Below are 17,747 nucleotides of genomic sequence, written 5' to 3' on the forward strand. Positions count from 1 at the left end.
ATGGCCGGAAACCGTCTCCGGCAAAGGTAGAAGCCATCTCCGCGATGAAGCCCGACTGCAGCTCGGTCACGGAAGTACGAAGATTCCTGGGGGCATGCGCATTCTACCACATATGGATCCCGCATTACGCCCACGTTGCGGAGCCGCTATACGGATTATTGAGGAAAGGGCGAAGATTCGAATGGCTAGACAAGCACACGGAGTCGGTCCGGAAGCTGAAGGAGGCTCTTTCGGCAGCACCGGCGCTCCGAAAGGCCGTCTACAGGAAGGGCACCCCAGTGTACATGACGGTTGACACGAGTCCGACCGGAATCGGGTGGGTCGTCAACCAAGAAGACGAGGACGGCAATCGGTTTCCGATCCGATTCGGCGCGAAGGTCCTCAGCGAACGGCAGCGAGGATACGCCCAGGTTAAACGCGAACTCTGGGGTATCGTTTCGGCGGTGAAGGCCGACAAGGACTATCTGATCGGGACGGAGGTAATCATAGAGACGGATTGCATGCCGATTCTCGGCATGGTTTCCGGATGCGCGACGCCGGACCTGGCAATGCTCAGGTGGATAGCGTACATCAAGTCCCTAGACCCGGTAATACGACACATTTCCGGGAAAGACAACGCCATGGCCGACATGCTTTCAAGGGCGAGATTCGATGACGAGGGCGGCATGGTTTCGGAGGACGAAGAGGTCGGCGTGGACTTCTTCGAGACTGCGTATGTAACAACCGACGGAACAAGCACTCCGGCGCTTAACGACTTCGACGCGAGCAAGTACGACGGGGAGTGGCTGCAGATCGGTGGGTTTTTGAAGACAATGACGCCCGATGCGTCATGGACGAAGGACGAGGCCAACCGGATCCGGAAGAAAGCGTACCGGTTCTTTCTCCGGGATGGCTATCTATGGAAGCACCCGAAGAAGAGGGACGGCGCTCCGCTCCGGGTGGTGGCGATGAAGGAAGAACAGGAGGAGCTGCTGACGGCCTACCACGACAGCCCTTGGGCTGGACACCGTGGAACATGGGCTACGTTTGAGAAACTGAAGGGGAAGTATTGGTGGCCGGGGCAGTACCAGGACGTGCATCGGTTCGTGACAACTTGCGAGAGCTGTCAGATGCACTCCATAGTCCGACATCGGGACGAGCTTCACCCCACGTACCCTCCGACCATCCACTTCAAATGGATGGTAGATCTGGTGACGATGCCAATGGGGGTAGGACAGATGCGGTACCTGGTCCTAGCGCGGGAGGATCTGACGAACCAGGTGGAAGGCCGGGCCCTTCCGAACAAAACGACCGCGGCCGTATGCCGGTTCCTAATCGAGGACGTGATATGCCGGTACGGGTGCGTTGGGAAGATCGTGGCTGACCGAGGGGAGTTGGACGCCGAAGAAGCCGCGGAGCTGTTCGACCGGCTGGGAGTCAAGCTCTCGCTCACCACTGCGTACAATCCGGAGGCGAATGGAAAGGTGGAGCGCGGACACGGACCGATCGTCAAGGCGTTGGTTCGGGCATGCGGAGGCCGAGTCGGTAACTGGCCGCGGCTGCTACCTTATGCTTTGTGGGCAGACCGGACCACGCACAGTTCGGTAACCGGGTACATGCCGACGGAGCTCATGTTCGGCCAGAAGCCGATCATGCCGATGGAACGGACGATCTCCTCGTGGGCAACGGTCGACTGGAGGGACGAGATGAGCCGGGAGGAGTTGTTGGCCGCGCGCATACGACAGCTCGAGCGGAGACCGGAGGACGTGGAACTGGCTGCGGAGAAGCTCCGAGTGGCGAGGAAAAAGAACAAAGCCAGGTTCGACCGAACGCACCGGCTCCGAGCGAAGAAAATCGAAGAAGGTGACTGGGTGCTCGTCTACGATAGCAGCCTCGACAACCAGCACCGAGCTACACGGAAGTTCGCACGAAGGTGGTTCGGGCCTTACGTGGTACAGAGCGCCAATGACAACGGGACATATCACCTGGCGGAACTCGACGGCACGAGAATGGCGATACCGGTTGCAGGGAAGCGGATCAAAGCGTTCAAGAAGCGACACGACGACGAGCCAGACCCGGCTCTCCTGGTCGGCAATGACGAACGATCCGAAAACGAGGAAGAACCGACGGGCGAGGAATGAAGACGGGCCGGTTTTCTCCGTCCCAACTCTCTTGGCGCATACCGGAGGATGCGCGGTTAGGTGGGGGCGGATGTCGTGAAGAAAACCGTCCATAGGCGGAATCGGCGCACCTAGGCGTGGGAACCGGTTCTTCACGCGCGCAAGCTCCAAGTTGTACGAAGAAGCGAGTTAGGAGGATAATCGGCAGGAACGGGCCCTAACACAAGTGGAGACAAAGACCGCGCGAACAGTCTTTTCGGTCGCGCGCGCGAGCTAAGGGACGGCACGAGTCGGCGGCGTAACTACGCGGATGCGTGAAGAACGGAGCGGATCCCTGTTCGAAAGGGACAGGGAATAAAGCTGACAGGACGGCCTGCTCGTCGGGCTATATAAGAGCAGGAAAGAGCTGTTGCAGGGATCTCGCGCGGAGAGGACGAAGTGCTGTCGGACCGTTTCTGGACGCTTCTCTCTCTCTGTTTCCTTCCTTCTTGAGCTCCATAGCTTTTCTGTGCAGGGTTCCGAGGAGGCTCGCGCTGTTTCGAGGAACGCCCGAGTGCTTCCGGCAGCCCCTTTGTGCGTCGAAGTGAACAGGCATCGGCATCTGTTCGCCGGCCTGTTCGGTTGTAACCAACCTGTGCCCCGTCGAGGGTTGTAGTCGTGTTAGCCATTTTTCTTAATATACATATTTAGTCATTCACATCTGTCTGTGTCGGTGTCTGTTCGCGTTCACCGTGCTGAAGGGCCGCGTCCCTGTGTATCCCCGGCCCTGCGTAGCCGGTTCTCTCCCTTTCTCCTCCCTCGCTTGCTCTTTGGTTCGAGACCCCCGCGGTCCCGCCTCGTTTCCACACGCACTTGCGTAAAATCTCGACAACGTTACCCCCAATGTTAGTAGAGGCACTTTTCCAACTTGTAGTCTTTCTTCATAGGATACATAGCCAACCACATGATAGAATATCTCATCAAGCCTTTAAGGCCTCTCAATCATTGTATGAGTCCGGCTATACTAGCTCATGATGGTGAGTTGGCTTCTTGTGAATGGTCTAGACATTAATAACCTACCTCCCCTTAGGTACAACCACACGATTGATAACAATTTAATCTCTCATGAGGACCGCAATAAAGTAATACGCCAAGACATATGGCAAATTTACACTCGGTATAAATGGATCACCCCACGAGAGCCACTCCCATCAAAAATGTTGTACTATAAGGAACACTTCATGCACTTCTCTGAGTTAGGTTTTATCACGCGGCCAAAATATCTATTAGATGTATTCTTACCACATGCACTAAGGGTTGCCATTGGACAACTTAGAATATCATCTCACCAACTTGAGATTGAGAATGGTCGTACTAATGGAGTCCCTAGGGAGGGAAGGATATGTAGGTTATGTCACATAGAGATAGAGGATGAGTATCACTTTGCATGCAAGTGCCCAATCTACGCCGAGATAAGGACAAAATACCAAGACATACTTGGTTCCTCTCCCACCCTCCCCAAACTATTAGATACTCTAGATATAAAGAAATTAGGCAAATACATTCTAGAGCTAAAACAACACAGAGAGAATAAGTTACAAAATGTTGATAATAATGTTGCTAATGTTCACCAACATGTAACAAATGAAGTTTTTCAGGAACAGGGGGAACCAACAAATGTCGACACACTTGCACACGACACACTTGCACCACTCCGCCTTTCCCTTGATGAGACAGAAAACCAAAGAAGAACCAGACGTCCTCGGGTGCCGGGTTTCAAAGCAACTCGACATGGTGTGGAAACAATAATGAAAATAAGGGAACGTGAGCTACACCGCCTAAAAGCCATGGCTAGGGCACTCTCTACATTGGAACCACGGGTCACACCCACATCAAAACCCTTTTAACCCCCCACTTCTTTTCGAGAGGCTTGGGTGGAAATAAAATTAGGATTAGTGTAAAGTCACTTCCTTTATCGAGTATACCACATATTGTACACTACTAGAACTCTTTTAGCTTAAGTTCTATGTTTACTTTATTTTATTTTAGTTATGATGACTGTATAAATACTCATTTTGTTGTCTCATGGGCCAAATTTGGCCTTAGAAGACGTTAATCTCTCTCTCTCTCTCTAGATAAATACTCATTTTGTTGTCTCATGGGCCAAATTTGGCCTTAAAAGACGTTAATCTCTCTCTCTCTCTCTCTCCATCATTTTATCAAAAAATAACTAACAAATGGTTGAAACTACTAATTTTGATCATAAAATGTTCCCCCAATCCTCACGTAGAAAAATTGAAGTCTTCAAAATAGAAACTAATTCATTTCTAAATACATATTTGAATTGTGCATTCAATTCATATTCATGGCTCATGTTCATAGGTTACAAAATCAAATGCAACCCAAGAAGTAGTGAGGAAGCATTCACATAGAATACAAATTGATTTATAAAGATTGCATTCAATTCATATTGGTGGCTCGTTTTCGAAAGGTGGTCATAGCTTTTCCTAACACGTATTCTTCTTCATAGATCCTTCTTACTATTGACACACGCTAAAAGATTTTTATCAAACTCCTCTTATCGTAATTTAAAAAGTATGAAATCTCTCCATATTTGACAAATGTATGTACTAAAAAGCTCAACCAGCATAATAACAATTTATTTGTTTTATCATACGCAAAGTATTGTACTAAGGGTAACTGTTAAATACATATTGTAAAGCAAGGTATTTGTTGATCACAAAAAAGCTCGACATTGATTATCAATAGAAGAACTATTGGACACATAGCTTGGTAACTTAAAGTAACTTCACATACGCTCACTAATCTGGGAATGGACCCAATGTTCCAACGAACCTTGACTTTCTTTCAATTCCTAAATCACAACGCAACTTGATTATTAAAACATCCGGAATGCTAAAATAGCTTTGAAATTGTAATTTTTGAATGCATCCTAGTCAAATTGAATAATAATGAAACAACATGCATGCATGCTTCGAACATTAAAGCCTGATTGTCAAATGAAAAAGCAATTGCAATGCTAAATATACCAAATTTATAATTACACTTCATTGAGAAGATACCAATGCCAATCCTACACTTGTGTAAGGGATGAAATATTTTCCTAAACACTCCATGGTACCATTCAAAAAAAAATTCTAATTTACCAGCATTCAAAATTTAAAAATCCTAGTTCAAATAGTTTATCATGTGTTATATAAGTTTATAGTATATACGCTCAATATTTAAAAGTTGTACAAGTGGAAAAGCAAACATGCAACCATAATATATAGCAAATCATTATCTTCTGGTATATTAAAATAACGAAGAGATAGATGCATGTGCCAAGTAGTCAAAATTGCACATAATATATTCCCCATACTAGTTAGACATGTTTTGTGGCATTGTTATTGTTATGCACATCTACACACGCGCCACTTATAAGAATACCAACCACCACAAATACAACGTTGTATCGTGAGAATACCATCTAGCTGGCAACAATAACCACATGTACCAACTAGCCACAAACAGCTAAGGGCATATAAATACAAATTGGAAGCATCTCTAAGACACAATGATGTTTAACCAAATGCAATAAATTAAAAATAATTGGTTCCACAACTAGTTTGAATATGCATAATGCAACCCCATCACCTCGATCAAAGTAAAATAAAGTGTCATTACCTCGACCATAATAATTAGAATGATTGTTACCTCGATTACTTTCTTCATCTCTTCCAACTTTTGCGATTGTTTTTGTAACTTGTCAAGAAGCTCTCTGTCTCTTTGCTAAAATACAAAGTAAACACCTCAAATGTCACCATCAATATGCACATATTTCAAAACAACCACACACCATGTAACCAAGAAAAACAATAAACAACTAAATCCTTACCTTGATGTAGCCACATTCTAATTTATACTTTGGTAACCAATCAAAGATAAGCTTAACATAATCAAATGATGCAAAGAAATCATGTGGTAATTAGCATTTTTAGATTTGTAACTATTTAAAGAACAATTGGATTTTAAAACATGATTATCTATAGATTTTTTTATTGAAGAACCCAAAAATAAACTTCGCAAGAATACTTGGGTTCGGTTTTCTATATCACATATGCTTCTTTGGATTTGATACCGTACAACTCATAAATGTACTTGTCTGAATTTAGATACTCGAATTTATGAGCTAAAAATTGACTTCGTGTAGTTTTACCCCTACAAACAACTCACAAAATGTAGTTCAAAGGCTACATTGTCATGGTGAATCGTGATAGTAAGCTAGAATTTTTCTAAGCTCTGCCAAGTCTTTCTCGTATCAATGAGTGCACATTTATTGTCACCAGCTCAAAAGTGTCTTTACTTCATAATAATGTAGTATTTATCCACTTAGTCTCTTCCATATTATATTGGAATGAAATATTATTCTATACATAGTGACTTATAACAACTCAGTGCTATTACATCTTATTGGGGCACATTCATGCACACACACTTGCTTGATTGGATATATTCCTCCAATCCACTACTTAAATGAGTCTTGACAGCCCATCATTCTATTATAAATTCCATTGTTAATCTAAGTTTTTACATCATCCAAGGGAGAGTGACATGCTCTTGAAGGTGTTCTATTAAACATTTAAAGGAGGGTGGAATGTTGATGCATTAAGCTACCATTATTATACCTTAATAATGTCTAAAATGTATACCAATTAAAAATGCATGCCACATCTTCGATAAAACCAATATTTTCGATAACTGCAACGATGATGCATCAATTGAAGGATGTACAACACCAATATCATATTAACAAAGTTTGGTATGCTTTTCGCCAATCGAATTAAGCAAGGAGCAAATTTGTTTGCAAACAAACATATAAGCCTTAAAAACAATATGTGCATCGATAAGTAGTTAATCGAAGCTCCATTAGTAGTATTACAAGATACCTACCTGCATGTAAACATTCTCCCGGCTTCGTTCCTCTTCACGGAGCACACAACCTTGGTCATCGAAGCTACTCACAAACCTCAAACCGCCACATAAAGACTTCATCACTGAAGCATTACTAAAAGCAAAGGGGTCACCATGACACCTTAGGCCATTAGGATGAGGTCCACCGGTATTAACCAGCAAATGGGCATTAAACAGATTATTGTTATTACAAGGAGGAGGCCGAGAGGATGCAGACGATGGTAATGAATGGTTGTAACTAGCATTGATCATCATAAGACCACTTAGCCCACGTCTTCTTTGGGGGAGAAGCGTCATTAGCTTCATGAGATCAAGACAAAACTCTGTGAAACTAACTGCTTTGATCCTTTCTTCTAATCTCTCTATTCTGGTTCTTCTTCTTTAGTCAAGTTCTGTTCTTCGATTTAAGATTCTTTGTTTTGTTACTAAATCTAGCTTGCATGGCGGCTACATCATAATAAGATCACGTGCACACATACATGTGGATCTTATCTATCTATTATGATCATAACAATGTAATAGGCCAATTACATGAAATCCCACATTCACACAATTTGAGTCACTGACAAAGGCATCCCCAAGTCTTGGCTTCACCAAGAGAAACATGTTGTGTGTTTGTGTGTTTCTTTATTTTGATCGTATAAAGTGTGTCTGGCTCGAGAAAGAGCATCCCTCCTCGATTATGAACATACAAATTGAACACTGCGCCAAGTTGTTTGTCTGCCCCCGGCCATGTCAAACTATAGATCCAAGAGTCGTGCTTAATCTCCAACGGATAATTTGAAAAAATAAACCTCTACTTGTTTGCTTTGTGTGTGTGTGTGTGTGTGTCCATGTTTAATGTGTATTGTGTTTGTGTTGATATGTGCATGTTATGACCATGACTCCATAATTGGAAATATATATATTTGTGTCTGCTTGTATGTGTTGATCAATGTCCATGTTTTATGTGTATAGTTGTGTGTGTTAATATGTGCATGTTATGACCATGAAACCATAATTGAAAAAAGTTATATTTGTGTGTGCTCGTAGTGTTTATCAACTATGACCAAAAGAAGTCTTAAGGCAAAGCCGTGATTGAAAACAAGACCGATATGTGTGAGACATATTTGTCTACACCATAGTGTCCAACCATGAAGCAATATTTTTTTCAATCCTTTGATAATATCATTTATAATAGGTGGAGTCAAATATCATTTAATTAGTCATACCACATCATAACTAAAATCGTGTATCCTGTAATAGTTGGACATAGCACGTAACAATTTGAAAAATGAGGCACTTGCATGGATCGTAAATGATCGTGTCGTAGGTGCAAATGGAAAGAGATGTGTTATGGGGCCACTCGATATTTTATTTGAAATCATGGCATTGCTAATTCGTTAGGCCAAAAACATGCATCCACATTAATGATGATCACATTGCTAGTTCCTAAGGCTAGAAGCATGTGCAATATTTGATGCAAATATGATGATATATGATAATGTCCATCATGGACAACCATCTCCACCATCCATTGGAACCGATATGTGTGTGTGTGCGAGAGAGATAGAGAAAGGAACTCTTGAAATTGTGTCACACTTGTAAGTGTGGATCTTGTTATGGAAGAGAAAAGGAAAAGTGTCATATCATGGTTGGCATGTGATTGTGTTTATACTTCTCAACGTCTTGGTGAAGTGTCAATATTGAATTGTACCGAAGCATATGGTAGCTCTTAGTTTACAATCATTCGATTTATGTTTGAGGGTAAACAACTTCTTAGCCTTCAATTTAATTTTATGGCTATATATTTAGGTTTGGTAACGATTAAGGATGCTATGTTGGTGTCATAAAGAAGATTATTCACCTTTTGAACAACAAAAACTATTCCAAGATGTTATAGCCTTATTTGGGATAAGTTGTAGTAATTATTATCATTGTATGACCCAATTCTCGTTTTAGATGGTGGATCTCAAGAACCTAATTGGGTATCAACAAATGATGGTAATCACAAGTTGATGGACTAACATAAGGGGATGGAAGAAAGGGTTATAAAGTTATGGGGTTTTTGTACGCCCATTACATGTTTGTTCATGTGATCACTGTGGTTTGGTGTTCTCAATTGATGCCATAAAGCTAAGGTTTTCATTTGGAGAGTTAGGATTGGAGTTTTACTGTTGTTGGGGATGAATTAAACAAAAGATTAATATATTGATAGTGGAATGTGATTATTTGGTTAATATGTGCAATCATAACATAACAATCATCAATTTCTTTCATGCCTGATGGCTAGAATGGTTTGGAGCATAGTATGAACCATATGTACCATACGTGCATTCGCATTCGCGAATGTTTCAATCATCTGCATAAGAAAAACACCCTAAAAGAATGATAAATACCATACGTTTGGATTAACTATTTATTATGAGGTAAATAAGCCTAAAAAATGGAAAAAACATTAGAAAAATGAGAAAAAACACAAGAATGTTTGAATAACATTCGCATTCGTTTTCCAACGTAGGAAAACAAATGTTATGCTAGACAAACACGAATTTTGCGTACTATGGTTTGGAGGTATAAGGATTGAAGCCCATTTCCAAAAAAAATTGAGTTCTTGAGGTGTTGGGGGCTATAGTGCAATTGGAATATGTGGAAGGCCTTCACTTCTGATTCTCATGTTGACTATACAAATATGTTGCAAACTTTAAAGAGCTTACTTTGTGCTAATTGATAGTGTTAGAGAAGTCACAAAATCTCAACCATGAAGAGAGCCAGTTGTGTAAGGTGACATGCCATCATATTCATCATCTTGTGGGGTAGGATTGAGGTTGTAGTTCGTAATACATATATAGATCCCTAGAACTCTAAAGTTTGTTATAAGTTAGTCGTGGTGGTGTTTTCTTTCATAATGAAATCATTGTTTTTTAGGGAGAGGGAAAAAGAGGCCTAGATGAATATAGGTAAGTTGGTGTTTTTCACACACATTTTTTAATATAATTAAGTGTTTTTACCAAATATATAGAGAGCGAGCCTAGAGTTTCGCTAACAACCTACATATTACCAAATTAACTAAGAGTTGTCTACAAAATGAAAGTTTAGTCGATGCTAGACAACAAATGACACAACCTTAGTTGGATATAAAAATATGATTGAATCATCATAAACGGCGAATTAGATATTTAATTACAATAGTTGAGATATGTTTATGATGAGATATGATAAGTGACCATTTAATTAGAGTGATTAAATTACATTAATATTGGAAAATGTAACCAAGAGGGTTCAATTGCATGACACCAATGATTTTTAGTTAGAGCAATAAGCTAGAGGGGTTCATTGTGAGAAATGGGGAAAGAGGCATTGGATTAGAGTAATTTCAAGGGATTGATCGTCAATTTGTTTTTTGGTCGATATTTCACAAGAAAAAATCAATTGTGCAAGTTTATACGAAAAATACATTCACATCCATGGCTTAATATACACACTAAAACAATGCGTCGATAGCCCATATAAGTGTTGCTTAACATTGAAATGGAAAAATATTTACTACATGATCGAACTATTAGTTGCTACCAGAGAATCGTAATAAAGAAGATTGTCTTTTACATATTTAGCATAAATATTTGAATTAATTTTGAAGTGATAATAAGTATATCAATAGTAATATCGGGTTAGGATCATATCAATGGGATATCTATTGCTAGGAAAGACACCTAAAAATACCCCTAGCTTTTAGCAAATTATGAGACACTCTTATCTTTTTTCAAGTGAAGAAAAGCAATTGTGCATTTTTTGGGTTTTTTAAGGATCAAAATTATTCTACTATTTAATTACAATCAAATTAACAACAATAATTAGATTATTGTGAGTGCTTATAATTGTGGGTATTATTGAATAAGATTCTAACCTTGAGGAACATGAAAAATATATTTTTAACGTACAATTTGTTTGCAAATTATGAGACACTCTTATCCTTTTTCAAGTGAAAAAAAATCAATCGTGCATTTTTTGGGTTTTTTAAGTATCAAAAATATTCTACTATGTATTTAATTTCAATCAAATTAACAATAATAATTAGACTATTGTGAGTGCTAATAATTGTGGGTATTGTTTTTTAATAAGATTCTAACCTTGAGGGACATGAAAAAGATATTTTTAACGTACAATTTGTTTGAGAAATCAACAATTTGGAATAGTATGGTTATATACGTTAGCGAATTCACAAACATTTGCTTGGTTATTTTCAAAATGACCTAAATATGCGACGCCAAATCACTTGATACAAGTGTAAGGTTAAACACAAGATTGAAGGGCACGAGACAATGATCGAGACTCGAGGGTATGTATGCATGAGCTTAAATTGAATGTATAATACAAACTAATTGTATTACAAAGAATCTAAGGAATGCAGGAGCACATTCTCTTAAGTAAGGACAACAACAACTAGGCAAACATTGACTTTATAGACGAGATACAACTTCAATCGGCATTATTTGGGACAATTTTGAGAAGAAACAAGTGCTAGAGTGCTTTACAGGTGGTGTGCGCATCCATATTGAGTGACATAATGAATGTACATACATACATACATACATACATACATACATACATACATACATACATACATACATGCATACATACATACATACACATACATACACAAACACATACATACATACATACATACACACACACACATACATACATACATACATACATACATACATGCATGGTCTCGTAAAAATGGTCCATATGAGACGTGAGTGATAAACGATCAACATGTGATGAGAGTCCAAGAGTAGATGTGAGTGTATGAGTGAATGTATGCATGCATGTATATATGATGTGTTTATGTATGTATGTATGCATGCATGTATGTATATATGATGTGTTTATGTATGTATGTGTGTATGAGTCAACGTGAGGAGGAAAGGGGGACATATTTGTAATTTGTAAATAGGCCATAAATTGAGTTAACTAAACAAGTTGAGTGGGTTTGTGTGGGGGCGGGGCCCCTCTCTTCTCAGCAGGCTGCCTGGCTTAAAAAAGACTGTTATAATTTTTATATTTAATTTATTTAAATTGATTATTTAGTTAATTAATTAGCTAATTAATTAATCCATTGCACTCACCCCACGCCTCTCTTACCTCCAATCTTCACTCTGAATTTAGGGTTCCGCCATCGCCTTTCTCTGCGACGACTTAGGGTTTCGCCATCGCCATCGCCTATCGCCATCCTCATCTCCTTCTTTTTCTTCTGTAGCCTCCATTCCATCGCTTGCAACCGGCTTTTGCTCTCCAGGAAGCTTTATATGTTTTCTTCTTCCCAAGAAAAGGGGCCCTTTTTCTTTTTCTTTTTTTACCTTTGCGTGGTGGAGCCTTCATTCAAAACCAGGGTTTCGCCAGCGATCCTCCCCCAGAACTTAAAGGTTCCTCCATCTAACTTCTCTGCCTCTGAAGCTTCCGTTTCTCACATGCTTGCTCCAGGAACGGCTTCTTTTGACATTCTTCTTACCGGATTTCTTCTGCTCCTGAGATATTCTCTCCGAATTAGTGTTCCTCCATCGCATTCTCTTGTTCTGATGCCCCCAGCATCCTTTCCGGGAACCAGAATTGTATAGTGTTCTTCCTAACGAGCTTTCTTCTCCGCTCTTAAGACTAGTTTTTCTGCTTCAGAGCTAGGGATTCTCCATATCCTTGTGTGGATCTGAAGCCGCTGTCTGCACAGATTTACACCAGGAGCGAGGTTATACTATTCTTCCTAAAAGTTCAATCTTCACTTATAGCCAGGGTTTCTACATCATTTCTTTTACTCTTGAAGCTGGTGCTCGCAAAACTTTGGTCTGCAAAAACCGGTTAATTGCCTACTCTATTTACCGGATCTTCTATCAAGGGATCACTATGTGATCGGTTTGCCTCTGAGCAAAATCTAATCTTCATCATCCACTTTTTCATTGTGGAAAGAGATCGATTTCCTCTGTCAAGATGAACGACCTTCTAAGGGTAAGATATATTTGGATTTCTGACTTATTTTGGCCCTAAAAAGCCCGTGCTAATTGTGTGAATGATAACGCTAAAGAATGCCTTTCACACAGGAAATATGTTTTGATGGATTGTTCTTTTCACTGCATGCGAATGCTTGTCATGTGACTTTTGAGTAAAATATGGCTATTCTTTTTGCTGCTTTTTGTTTACTATTTCGAGCTACATCAAACATTCTTTTCATTGCTTCATGTGTGAAACTTGAGCTGTAAAATGCATTGTGCCTGGTTTTGCATTTTAAAAAGTCAAATAATACGAGATACAATTTCGTACAATGCACATAGTCATCATCGGCGATGTTGAATTTGTACAGGATTCAATTCAACTCTCATCCAGGGGAAATGGGAAAGCTAATGAACATTCAGTAGACCTTGAGGCAGGACAGATAAGTGCCTCTGATCCTTCAAAAGACCCTGCAATGGCTACTTTTTTTGAAGAGGTTTGTTCTGCATTTATGATATTTGCAAAGTTCCATTTTTTGAAAGTCTCTTGAAGCAATCGATCATATCCGAACTTATCTATGCAGGTTGGTGAAATTAAGGACCTGATGGCACAGATTAGGAAGGCTTTACGGAAGCTAGAGGTTTGATTTTCATCCTGTTTTCACATGTTTGAGGTTCATTTTAAAAAGCAATGGGAATTGCCACTTTGTTTAAATTTAGCCATGCAATTTTAAGCCTAAGTTTAAAGTAAAATATTTTTGCACTACCAGATGCCTGGATTTGTATTCAAAGAGAAAATAGGCACAAATAAGATTTCTGTAGAAGACATATCCCCTTAATTTTTTGTCTTGATACCTCAGCAAAATGGAGGATAGAAAACAAAATTCAGAAAGAAGAAGATATAAACTACATGTACCTTTTCTATGAGAATCTTGGAAATCCATTCTAGAATCTAAAAATATTTAATGTAGGTGTTCACTACAATATCCTACCATTATGCAGTTTATATGATGCATTAAACGCAATCAGTGTCTATGATGCATCTGTTTCCTTGATATGAGTAGATTTGCATCAATTCTAATATATTTTCATGTTGATCTGTTTCCTGTAAAATGTTGATTTTTTTCCCAATAATTAATACAACAGAGTATCACTTGAGTATTTCAGTTGCATCTCTTACATTTTTCTGGAGGATTCTTGCTGTATATAAACATTATTTGAATTATCCTTGCTTGTAGGCAGCACATGAAGAATCAAAATCTGTGACAAGAGCAGCAGCAATGAAAGGTATGGTTTTGAAACTGTACAAATATCAAATGAAAGCTGAACCAGAGATTTATATGGAAAATTTGAACTGCATTTCTTCCTGATTTGTGTATATTGACTTGAAAATGATATTAATAGAGTTAAGGCAGCGAATGGAGAAGGAAGTAGATGAAGTGAGCAATATCGCAAAGAACATTAAGGAACAGCTAGAGGCATTGGACAGAGAGGTGAATTTTATTTGATATGCTTGCTTTTCAAAATTTCTCTCCTAATCTCTGCATAGGTGTTTTCTGGAAACTGGATGTCCTCCTCCCGTTTTGGCTACTTGGATTCTGAGAATGCAACCGAGTTTATTACTTACTGCCATTTCTCCTGTGAGTAATGGCATTGGTGCTTCTTAGATAACAATCTACGAAAATGTAAGCAGATTGTTCTTACTATTATTGGCACCAATTCATTTTTATTCTCTTCGGCCTCTGATGGGTAGAGAAGAAAGGGAGGTTAATGAACATTCTCCTTTGCTGGTTCAAGCCATTATATGTTGAGGTCTAACCCTGAGAAAAACAATATGGATGATCTCATCGGCCTCTCATGGGTAGAGAAGAAAGGGAGGTTGGTTAATAAACACTGTCCTTTGCTGGTTCAAGTCATTATATGTTGAGGTCTAACCCTGAGAAGAAAAATATGGATGATCAACCTACTCCAAACTCACACGACACTTCATTTATCGCACGATAACTGTAGCAAAATGTAATCACTAGTCATATGGAAGAAGATTGACCCTTTTCAAGAGCAAAATAGCACGTTTTGAATCTGACCATTAGCTACGTGAATGTTAATGCAATGTAATGAATAATCTTGTAACCTTAATCATAAAAGAAATCAAGAATGATTATATTAATGCCTGTAAGAAGCCAGAATAAACTGTCTCGATAAACTTTTATATCTATCTCAGTCATACACATTGAAAACCCTTTGGTAATTAGAAGCTGCAACATTTGAAGCAATACAGTTTTATGAAAAACGGTGCTAGTATTAGAGGTAACTTGTTAATGAGACTCTTCGATACAAGATGTAAGGTATGAACCTAATTATCTAGAATAATCCATAATACATACATGCCCCTCATGTTTGCATGGAAGAGGATTCACATGGACATGAACTATAACCTTGTGAGTTGCAAGGCATAATACTGTTTTGGAGAACATTGTTTTGTGTCAATATGTTCTCTCTCTTCCACCTATATACTTCCAGTGAAATTAAACCAGCAGGATTGAAGATAGTTAGCATGGTCAGAGGTGCCATACCTAAGTAAGGATCCTTACAGTTTGGCTACTGTCATACTCTAGAGTCTGGAAATAAACCACATGTTGTATAATAGATTTTTCACATAGGCCAATTAAGCCTCTAGAAGTTAATAGGGCTTGACATTATAGTTTCAGGTATTCTCTAATGGTTTATGTCTAATTACTACTCTACTGATTCTTTGGGTATTTGTGTAGAATCTGGCTAACAGAAAGAAACCGGGTGCTGGAGAGGGCACAAGCATTGACCGCATTCGTATGTCCATGACAGGGTATGACTATCATCTGCAACAGTTGCTTCTTCTAAATCAATCTTTTAACTCTCTTCGTTCTCTAAATCAAGCATTTGCATCAATTCAGGACATTGAAGAAAAAGCTGAAGGAGCTCATGGATGAGTTTCAGGTTCAACAGTAATGATTTTGTAATTCTTCTAAGATGTCTTTCTTTCCATCTCCATTGATATCATAAGGCCTTGTCTGGAAACAGAGTCTAAGACAGAAGATACATGATGAGTATAGAGAAGTAGTTGAGAGGAGGGCTTTCACAGGTATGTGGGCCCAAATAGTATTTGTTTTCCATTGTATGTACTTTTGTATCTAGCTGACCACATCAAACATTTTTTTGTTGCTTGTTTACATTTAGTTACTGGGAAGAAACTTGACGAAGAGGTATTGTCCTTAACTCTCAAGCAAGCAGAAGGGTACATTGTGGATTTAATATATGGCTCACTGATACTTCCGCCTTAATTTTTTTTTTCTATTTCCGCAGACCATTGATCACTTGATAGAAACTGGAGAAGGAGAGCAAATATTTCAGAAGGCTATCCAGGAACAAGGGCGTGGGCAGGTAAGATAATATTTCATGTGCTTCATTCTGTACATCGTTTTTCTACTTGTGCATTTAACTCTCATTAGGGTTCTGGAGATGCCTCTTAAGCAGAAAGGAAAATGTGTTGTCCCCCAAGTGTTGATCAGCGATTATGCTTGATAATTGTATCCTAGGATAGATTTGCCCCAACAGTGTGCATGCCTCATTCCCCATCATTGTAAGGATTGCTTTTTTCTCATCTTTGTTAGTGGGAAGTACCTACAATTGTATGCTACTCGCTCAAGGAAAACAGTAATGCAATTTTCATGCAGTTTTTAAGTGTGATAGCAAAGACTGAAGATGCATTGTATATTGTTTTTCATTGATGTTGGCTTTACAATGAAGATAACATAACATAGTTATCAGAAAAGTAGGAGTTTTTTATTCTCTTAACAAACCAGTGTTTACTCTGAGAGAACAGAGAGATGTGTCTGTGTGGGAGCAGTGCCATAAAAATTTAATAGTTTTCTTTCGATACTGTTGTCTAAGTGATAATTATCTCAAGCAAGAATGTGTGGCTTTTAATACAGATTTTAGATACCATAGCAGAGATTCAGGAGCGTCACGATGCAGTCCGAGACATCGAAAAGAAATTGCTTGCCCTACATCAGGTGTTTTTTCTATCAACATTTTTGAGCAGTTTATTCTATCTAAAACCTTGTTTCTCTTTAACTAAAGCTGAAAATATTATTTAACCAAATGTTAGACAGATGATTCATGAGTAATTTTATGGATATTGTTTTTGCTTGTATGGATAGATATTTCTTGATATGGCTGTTTTGGTCGAGTCCCAAGGTGAGATGCTGGACAATATTGAGACACAGGTATATTTGGCACACAACTGAATAATTTTACAGCAGTAGAGATCAATCAAATAATGTCACACATATATATTTCTCTTTCAGGTTACAAGGGCTGTAGAACATGTCCAGGCTGGAACTGTAGCTTTGCAACGTGCAAAGTCGTTGCAGCGGAACTCTAGGAAGTGGATGTGTATAGCCATCATCATTCTGTTGGTAATCATTGTAATAATAGTTGTTGCTGTTCTCCAGCCGTGGAAGACAGGCAAGACCTGAAATTCAATTAATCCTGGAAAACCCATCACATCATAGTTATTATTCTTCCCAAAACTTCACTACCAACTCATAAATGGATCTTTACAGCAGGCATTATTCTTTGTGAGCATTTGCAGGTATGGCACGTTTTTTAGCAGAGCATGTCGAGTCATTCCATGTTCTTTTTGCTGTATATTTGTGGTATTTCATATATAATATAGTGGCTAAATTTAATTTGA

The 17,747-nt window shown here is 39.4% G+C and overlaps 2 protein-coding genes across 2 annotated transcripts; one reads left to right on the plus strand and one right to left on the minus strand.

Moving 5' to 3' along the window:
- Positions 1–4,765: 4,765 nt before the first annotated feature.
- On the minus strand, positions 4,766–7,403 carry LOC147852939 (uncharacterized). The gene is made up of 3 exons (XM_087333508.1): positions 7,032–7,403; positions 5,796–5,870; positions 4,766–4,953 (listed from the first exon to the last, which is right to left on the minus strand). The coding sequence occupies exons 1-3, from the start codon at positions 7,356–7,358 to the stop codon at positions 4,888–4,890; spliced, it is 468 nt and encodes a 155-aa protein (XP_087189634.1). The 5' UTR covers positions 7,359–7,403; the 3' UTR covers positions 4,766–4,887.
- A 4,964-nt stretch (positions 7,404–12,367) lies between these two features.
- Positions 12,368–17,747, plus strand: LOC147852940 (syntaxin-132-like). Its single transcript, XM_087332914.1, has 13 exons — positions 12,368–13,034; positions 13,387–13,512; positions 13,600–13,656; positions 14,254–14,302; positions 14,420–14,508; positions 15,784–15,857; positions 15,946–15,988; positions 16,073–16,133; positions 16,229–16,254; positions 16,355–16,432; positions 16,984–17,064; positions 17,212–17,277; positions 17,359–17,747. Exons 1-13 carry the CDS (start codon positions 13,017–13,019, stop codon positions 17,527–17,529), a joined length of 939 nt encoding a protein of 312 aa, XP_087189040.1. The 5' UTR covers positions 12,368–13,016; the 3' UTR covers positions 17,530–17,747.

The sequence above is a fragment of the Azolla caroliniana genome, unplaced genomic scaffold (genome assembly GCF_043228905.1).
Source record: "Azolla caroliniana isolate FFs.n. ecotype wild unplaced genomic scaffold, voAzoCaro1.0.p SCAF_17, whole genome shotgun sequence".
Lineage (NCBI taxonomy): Eukaryota > Viridiplantae > Streptophyta > Polypodiopsida > Salviniales > Salviniaceae > Azolla > Azolla caroliniana.